This window comes from Danio rerio, chromosome 1, assembly GCF_049306965.1.
Source record: "Danio rerio strain Tuebingen ecotype United States chromosome 1, GRCz12tu, whole genome shotgun sequence".
NCBI lineage: Eukaryota > Metazoa > Chordata > Actinopteri > Cypriniformes > Danionidae > Danio > Danio rerio.
The window spans coordinates 36,792,820-36,801,726 of NC_133176.1; the positions used below are offsets into that span (position 1 = coordinate 36,792,820).

At 33.6% G+C, this 8,907-nt stretch overlaps 1 protein-coding gene across 2 annotated transcripts in view; it reads left to right on the forward strand.

Annotated features, from left to right (window-relative positions):
• prkx (protein kinase X-linked) overlaps positions 1-8,424 on the forward strand; it is a 62,471-nt gene extending 54,047 nt beyond the window's left edge. Inside the window, exons 7-8 of one of the 2 annotated variants that reach the window (XR_012407126.1) lie at positions 2,049-2,126; positions 5,069-6,715. Coding sequence is in view for 1 of the 2 variants with exons in the window: in XM_685338.8 (XP_690430.2) it covers positions 2,049-2,126; positions 5,069-5,194 (204 nt within the window). In the remaining variant the exon portion in view is untranslated. Of the gene's footprint in view, positions 1-2,048; positions 2,127-5,068 lie in introns of both variants that reach the window. The other variant, XM_685338.8, reaches the window with a different exon arrangement.
• The last annotated feature ends 483 nt before the right edge of the window (positions 8,425-8,907 follow it).

The window sequence follows — 8,907 nt, forward strand, 5'->3', positions numbered from 1 at the left end:
GTATTCACAGCCTTTGCCGTAAAGCTCTAAATTGAGCTCAGGTACATTCTGCTTCCACTGATCATTCTTGATGTTTCAGCAGCTTAATTGGAGTTCACCTGTGGTAAATTCAGTTGATTGTACATGATTTGAAAGGGCATACAGTACACGTCTATATAAGGTCCCAGGGTTGACTGCATGTCAAAGCACAAACCAAGCATGAAGACAAAGGAATTGTCCGTAGACTACCAAAACAGGATTGTCTCGAGACACTAGGCTGGGGAAGATTACAGAAAAATTCCTGCTGCTCTGAAAGTTCCAATGAGCACAATGGTCTCCATCATCCGTAAGTGAAAGATTGAAACCAACAGGACTCTTTCTAGAGCTGGCCGGCTATCTGAGTGACCGGGGAAGAAGGGCCTTAGTCAGGGAGGTGATCAATAACTCGATGGTCACTCTGTCTTAGCTCAAACATTCTTCAGTGGAGAGAGGAGAACCTTACAGAAGGACAACCATCTGTGCAGCAATCCACCAATCGGGCCTGGTTTAGTGGCCAGACAGAAGCCATTCCCCCCCTGGAGTTTGCCAAAAAGCATCTGAAAGACTCTCAGACCATAAGAACCAAAATTCTCTGGTCTGATAAGACTAAAATTGAACTCTTTGGAGTGAATGCCAGACACCACTCATCACCAGGCTAATACCATCCCTACAGTGAAGCATGGTGGTGGCAGCATCATGCTGTGGAGTTGGATTTTCAGCAGCAGGAACTGGAAGACTAGTCAGGATAGAGGGAAAGATATATATATATATGTATATGTGTGTGTGTATCCTAAATGATGTTTAACAGAGCAAGGAAATTTTCAGTTTGTCTGATAATATTTTTCTGTTGGAGAAAGTCTTATTTGTTTTATTTTGACTAGAATAAAAGCTATTTTTTTATTTTTTAAACACCCATTTAAGAAAATTTTATTTGCCCCTTTAAGCTATATTTTTCTCGTTAATCTACAGAACAAACCATCGCTATACAATAGCTTGCCTAATTACCCTAACCTGCCTAGTTAACCTAATTAACCTAGTTAAGCCTTTAAATGTCACTTTAAGCTGTATAGAAGTGTCTTGAAAAATATTTAGTCAAATATTATTTGTCATCATGGCAAAGAAAAAAAAGTTATTAGAAATGAGTTATTGAAACTATTATGTTTAGAAATGTGTTGAAAAAAAAAACGGGCAAAACATAAACAAGTGATTTAATAATTCAGGGAGGTTAATAATTCAGACTTTACTGTATATTTAAATGTATTATTTTTTTAAATTATTTGTTCTTTTTCACTAATTTCAAATCTCTGACTTCTAAAAGTGCTCTAGCAACACATCCTAGAGGCCATGATCTTTAGCCTCTTTGTAAGAACAACCATCTCCCATGCAAAGAATCACGGTAAGATAACAGATCAGACCGGGTTGGGTGCAGTAGAACCCGTTTTTTGACAAAACTCGAAGACGTTTTGGAGGAAAAATGTCATTTGGGTGGACTTTGCAGAATGGATGCTTCTGTTGTTAATTTAGCACTTCTTTCTTTTCTTCTCTTTTATCCTCTGACTGCAGACAATGAGAGTTTAAGAGCCGGCAGGCCAATCACAGCTGTGTTTGCACTGTTTCCACAGCAAGGCCAGGTCCTGCTGGCAGAGCTCATTCACAAGTGCACATATCTGTTATTCTACTTCAGTCCGTGTGTCTCTTTTTAATCCCACAGTGTGTCTCTCTTATAGTCCCACAGTGCAATACGTGGCCCAAATTCTGAGGTTTATAGAAGAAGACTGCAGTTAGCATTGTTTGACCCACTTTCTGTTCCTTTCGAAGAAACTGACAGTACAGAAAAAATACAGTAGAGTTGCATAGTCAAATAAAGTGCATAATGCTAAATGCTTTGATTTGATCTATTCTTTGAAGAAGACTGGAATGTGGTTTAAACTGTTGAGGTTTGTTTCAAAATGTAAGACATTAATCTGCTTTTATGTTCATTCAGTCATAGCAATCAATCCCATTACTGCATAATGTTTTTTGTCTTCCAGAATGGAGCCGATGATGTGAAAAAGCACAGATGGTTTAAGTCAGTAAACTGGGAGTCTGTACCCTGTAGAAAGCTGAAGGTGAGCACAACAGCTCTCTCATATAGACATTTACAAAATATTATTTGCCACATTGGATTGATGCTTTCTTACATTTTATTTACTGATCATGTTTTCACTCTCTATCCAAAGCATCTCTAAAGGTTTACTAATGTCTTTAGTAGCTGCAAACTTAAATTATTCACTACAGATCAAAACCAGTTCTGTCAGTCATGTGAATTGTGATGTATTTATTTCTTTAAAAAAATACCGTACATTAAAAGCACAATATATAGTTATCTATGCTTTTTTTAAATGACTCCTACAGAATACATATCATTCAGTGTAACAACAGTTTATAAATCCTCTTTGTGGGCATATTTTGAGTGGACTTGAATAAGAGCATATGAGAATAATTGTTTGATGATATAATAAAAGACTTAAAGTGAGGGTTACAGTGCAGCCAACAACGATTAATCGTAATTAATATTCAAATAATTAATTGTAATTTTAAGTTCAAACCATCAGGTTTGACCTATTTTACATCAATAAATGTTTTATTGTTTAAATTATAATATTTAATTTAGTTTTTAGTGTAATTTAGTATTTAGCATGATCACATATTGTCAGAAATAAATCCATTAAGCTGAAAGACAATGGGCTATTTATCCCATGTTTTATTTTCACAAACCATAATTGCATTTAATATGGTTTTGTTGTATATGAATTTTTTTTATTATATTTTGATTATAATATATATATATATATATATATATATATATATATATATATATATATATATATATATATATATATATATATATATATATAATACGATTCACAAAATTCCATTTTGTGACTGCGTTTAATAATATATATATATATATATATATATATATATATATATATATATATATATATATATATATATATATATATATATATATATATATATATATATATATTTATATATATATATATATATATATATATATATATATATATATATTAAACGCAGTCACAAAATGGAATTTTGTGAATCGTATTATAATATTTTAAAATAATCATTTTAATCATTCATTAATCATTTTAAATAATACTGTTTAAAATATTCCAAAAATGTAATTTATTCAACAGATGGCAAAACAGACAGTATTCTGTTCCCTAGTGATGCATAATATTTCATTGATCATTGTATTTAGTGCCCATGAAAGTTTTCTTATTATGATTAGTGATGAAAATTAGATTAGATTAGATTAAATTAGATTAAACTTTATTGTCATTACACATGTACAAGTACAATGCAACGAAATGCAGTTTAGGTCTAATCAGCAGTGCAATAGCAGCAAGTGTAGGATACAGGTATAAGTTATAAAGTGCAGTTATTGAAAAACTATGGTGAGAGAGTCAGTGAGGGGCAGAGTTCAAGAGGGAGACAGCTCTGGGGAAAAAGCTGTTCCTCAGCAGCCAAATATATATCAAGGAGGCAAATCATTGGTATACATATAATTGTAGAAACTGAAATATTATGATAAAAAGATGTAAATATGTTTATTTATTCATTTTCTTTTTGGCTTAGTTCCTTTATTTATCTGGGTTCACCATAGTGGAATGAACCGCTAACTTATCCAGCATATGTTTTACGCAGCGGATGCCCTTCCGGCTGCAATCCATCACTGGGAAACACCCATACACACATTCTTACTCACACACACACGCACACACATATACTACGGACAATGTTAGCTTACCCAATTCACCTATACTGCATGTCTTTGGACTTGTGGGTGAAACCGGAGCACCCAGAGGAAACCCACGTGAGAAAACAGGGAGAATATGCAAACTTTACAAAGAAATACCAACTGACCCAGCCGAGACTCGAACCAGCAACCTTCTTGCTGTGAGGCGACAGCACTACCTATTGCGCCATCGTGTTGACCTAAAAGTGTTTATTTAAATTTCAATAATTTGTAACATTATACATATCAACTCTGATTAGTTTAGTGCTTTATAATATTATTGGCTCTATTTTAACAATGTAGGCACAAAGGCACAAAAAGCATTAAGAACGTATCTGAATCCACTTTTGATTTTTTAAGGACGGAAAAATATAGTTGGTGCTGCGGCACATGGTCTATCAGGGTTTTGCTAATTCTCTTAATGAGTTATGGATGTGCTTTGAGAATAAACCAATCAGAGTTTCATCTCCCATTACCTTTAAGGATCAGTTGCGTCGCGCCACGGCGCATTTACTATTTACATGGCAGACTTTGTAAGTGGAAAAACAGTTAAACAGACCATCTGCAGCGTGAGGATAAAGAAAGAGCCTCCTCTGTTCTGCCTTTTTACTTTCTCTTTCTCTTTACTTTTACTCTTTACTCCTATAATTCGTGGATAATGAAATGGTGTTATACGCACTCCACTGAAGAAATTTATTAGTCTACATATTTAGTTTTGTTTGTTATTTGCAAAATTCATTTCAAAACTATTTTTAAATTTAGTTCAAATTCCTAGCAAACCAGTGTAAATGAACAATAATAACACAGTGTGGTCAAAAAACAAGTTACAGTATATCCAAAGACACTTCCTATTGCCCCATGTGGTTCAAAACATGACAGTTTGACAAATCAAAGCTTGTTTTTAATAAAGCAAATATAAATATGCACATAATAAATAATAATTTGAATAATAAAAAGAATAGCTTTATACAAAAGCAAGCTGTCATGAATAAACTGAAAAAAGCACACCCATGAGTCCACAAAGTAGTGTAAATGAATTTGCTATTTAAACAACGTGGTACAAAACGGTAAAATTAGTGTTGTACTAGTATAAAAATAGCATTATTATTGCCTTATTGCCTCAGGTGTATGATAGGGCCCTATAAATCTCTTCTAATCTGCACTTACCTCAAACCACTGAACTGTAGTGTATATTTAACTGCATATGAATGTTTCTTGAACAATTTTCTCCTGGTTGTTCGACAGCCACCCATAGTTCCAAAGGTGTCCCACGAGGGAGACACATCCAACTTTGACTCCTATCCAGATGAGGAGTGGAAGAAGGACACACCGGTACCAGCGAAAGATCTGGAAATTTTTAAGAACTTCTAAAAGGAAAGTCATTTTCAATGCCTAAAAAGACAGGACTGTTAAAAGACAAAGGCTCAGAGCTGACATTTAAAGCATTCAGGGGACATTTAATGGTTCTAGTTGCATTATTATATGCATGTTCTTCCTGTCGGTCCCTGAGTTCTGCACACTTGAGAAACCAACAGACTTCTTGTGATCACTATTATCATAATTATCATCATAAAAGAAAATGAGGAAACTGTCTATCACTTCAGCATTATTCAGCACAGCCTGGGTCTCTTTATATTATGCAAATCTAAAGTTTTTAAACATCATTTTATATTAGTAATATCAAAGTTTCCTTTTGCTGGATCAAGATGAGGTCTTCACTTAGACCTGAACATGTATGGTCTTTTTGTTGTTGTTGTTGTGATCTAGATAACTTTATAATTGGAAAAGCTTGCTCTATCAGAGCTTTAAGCTTGGGAAATATTATTTTCTGATCATCTGAACTCGCAGTGTTGATGTTTTCATCCTACATGGTATATATATGACACTTGTGCCTGTTTCACACTGCACGCTTGATTAGACGCAACTCTGTGCTTTTTACACTGGCAGCACTACTGTTACTATTATTAGTGTTTTATTTAATAACAGCCATGCCTTTTTTTACAATTATCAAAGTAAAATATTTCAGATTGTGGTGGGACATATTCAAATATCTACAACAGATGCAAAATAACAAATAAACTGCAAGTCTGTAAATCATCTACTTTAACTTTTTTTTATTTTCACAATAGGTGAATAGTTCATTCTAGGGCTGCACAATATATTGTTTCCTAATCAATAATGTAACGTGTAAATCTGTTATATATAGTTACAGCGCATGTTCATTTACATTTATAATTAAGCGCAAAGCACAGTTCATAACACATGTGATTTGTGAAGTTTAACACTTATAGAGTAAGATCTGCATTTGGACGTGTTTTGAATTTTTGGAGCACACGTTGTTTGAGTTCACGTTTGTAACTTGTAAAGTATTCATACAAGTGCTATTTTTGATTAATCAATTTATGTGAATACTTTTTCAACAGAAAAGTTTTAAAACTTAACCTAAAGCAAAAAGCTGTATTTTGTTTTTATTGTTGTTGTTTTGTATTGGTCTGCGCTTGTAATTAGTTTATTTTGGTTTATACAGATGCACTCCAATGTGAAATCATCCCAGTCAGAATAAAATTTGAAATTATTTCAAAATAGAGTTATTTACATCATCTTGTGAAATTATATATATACCGCAATATACATATTTAAGAGTTCCCACTTAGATATGCTTAGCGTTAATAGCAGGTTTGGCATGCTGTCCAGGTCATAATACTTAAGCTCAAGGCACCCTACTGGTCATTAAGCATTTGAGGAGATCCGAGATCAGGTAGGTCTCGATATCTCCCCCTTAGAAAAAAGGAGGAAAAGGAGGAGATGGGGTGGAAGGTGGGATTCTTCCAAAATGAAGATGAAGCAGTAGGGAAAAAATGATCCATTTGTTGTAAACTTTGATCACTCTGATTGGATTATTACTGAAAACAGATGAACAACCAGTCGTGCTCAATCATATCACATGCTCCTCTCAAAATTAGTTTATGAAACTTCACTCATACATTACATAACAAAATAACATTTTTGTTTGATTGTTTTTGTCCCCAATATCATGCAGCCCTAGATCACTCCAGTTTTGTGTGTAATCTGAGCCCATTTCTGTCACATAAAAAAAAAAAGAAAAGAAAACAGTCATGGAAAGTTTTTTTTTTTTTTTTTTTTTGTCAGGTTTTAATTTATTTATTTATTTTTGGTCATAATTGAGATAAATCTTAACAATTGGATTGTGACATTCATATAATTTCAGGAATTTAATAAAGTAAATATTGGAATATAATTTAATCTATTCTTTTTATAGTCTTTTTATGTGGCACTTTAAGGGATTTCATGGATGTGGGCACCATAATAAATGTGTGCAGTGTGAAACAGGCTAGTACACACAGAATGTTTTTGTGTGTTGTGCTTTGCTGCTTTTTTATTGATTTTCTATGTAAACATGGTGTCTTTGACAGCTCTGCTGTGCCTCGTTTCTTTCTTTTTTTCTTGAACACCTCATTTTTTAAGACACGGTCAACATTTTTAAAAAGGTGTTTTATGACACTGCCTTATTTTCATTCATCGACTTTACTTCAATTATACCATTGTGGCGTTTTGCATTTAGACCACAAAACCATTTTCTGTGTGAAAAGTCCCAAGATTCCAAAGAGCTTTTCAACACATTCCTGCCAGGAAGTCAGAATAAGAATACCAGGGAAAGTAGAGGTACAGTAGCACTTACCTAATCAAACTTGACCTCACAATCCTGTAGGTAACTCATAAATCAGCATTAACGCTTGTATTATCACATACTCATTGTTGGTCGTGCTTTACACCGTGCTTTATGTGTTCACTAATTGGTTAAGTGCTTAAGACTTAAAGAAAAAAATGCTAGCCAGGTGTTTTCTAAAGTTGCCTTTCGTTGATATGGGGGTGAATTTAGCAAACACAGTTTACATTGCTTTGTACTGCTACTTCTTAATACATGTTTGCCCGATCGAAAGCCTTGCGTAATGGGAAGAGAACTGACTATGGTGTGAAATGCTTTAGAAATGTACTGTAGCTACTGAGTGTATGTTCGAAACAATTCCTGTTTCTTTCTTCTGTTTTTGTGTTAACTGTGCTGTCTTCTTAAGCAGTGATCTATCATCGTATTGTCTACTGAAAGTCATTTCTTGAAATGGCTATTCTTTTCAAAATTGTGGATGCAAATTTATACTAATGAAAGCAATTTGCAGATTTCATAAGGACAGCTGTTACCATCGTGTGGGTTTAGTCTTTTTTTACGTTACTGTTTTTGTTGTTGAACCCTGTGTGAAAAAAAATGTTGTGCTGTATTCTTAATTTTACTGTGTTCTTTTTTTACAATTGTTTGAAAGAAAAGATTGTATTTTATATTGTTTACAACAGCAAAAAAAAAAGAGTTCTATGAACTTAAAAAAATTGACACAAACCCCAGCATAGGATTTTATACTTTTATTTTTTTCTTATTCAGTAGTTTCCTTTTATTGCCTTCTGAACATTGATGGTGCATTTGAGATGGTACAAAGTGCAATGTTACCTGCAACTAAGCTGTTACGAAAACTTGAGAAAAGTCTGCAATATTCTATATCCATGAAAATAAAACAAACTTTTCATGTGGACTAAGAGATGCAGCTTATTTATTGTTACAACTTTTTCAAACTCTCACCAGGCTTTTTATTCTTTTGAGATGGGTTATCAGCACATTTGATTGTATTAAAATGTTAAGTGTGAACGCTGCCATCCAAGCCTTTTTGTGACAAACAAGCAGAAAGCCCTCTCAACAGATAATAGCATCAATTCAGCTGAAGTATGAGTACATGTACCAGGCAGACAACTAAACAAACCAAAATAGAGACATTGTCACAAGACATCCTAAAGTCAATTACATCAATTGGTTTTATAAGGTAAAAATCTTTAATTCAGGTTTTTTTTAGTATAAAGTAGAATTTATACCTCACAATAAAGTGTGACTTAATTTTGTAAAAACATGTATCATATGTGGGAGAATCAATGACGTAGAGGTGCATAACTGCCTAATGCACATGAGGAGAATCCTGCAACTATCACTCAGCAGTTGTTATGGTTACTACTAATGTTTGTGA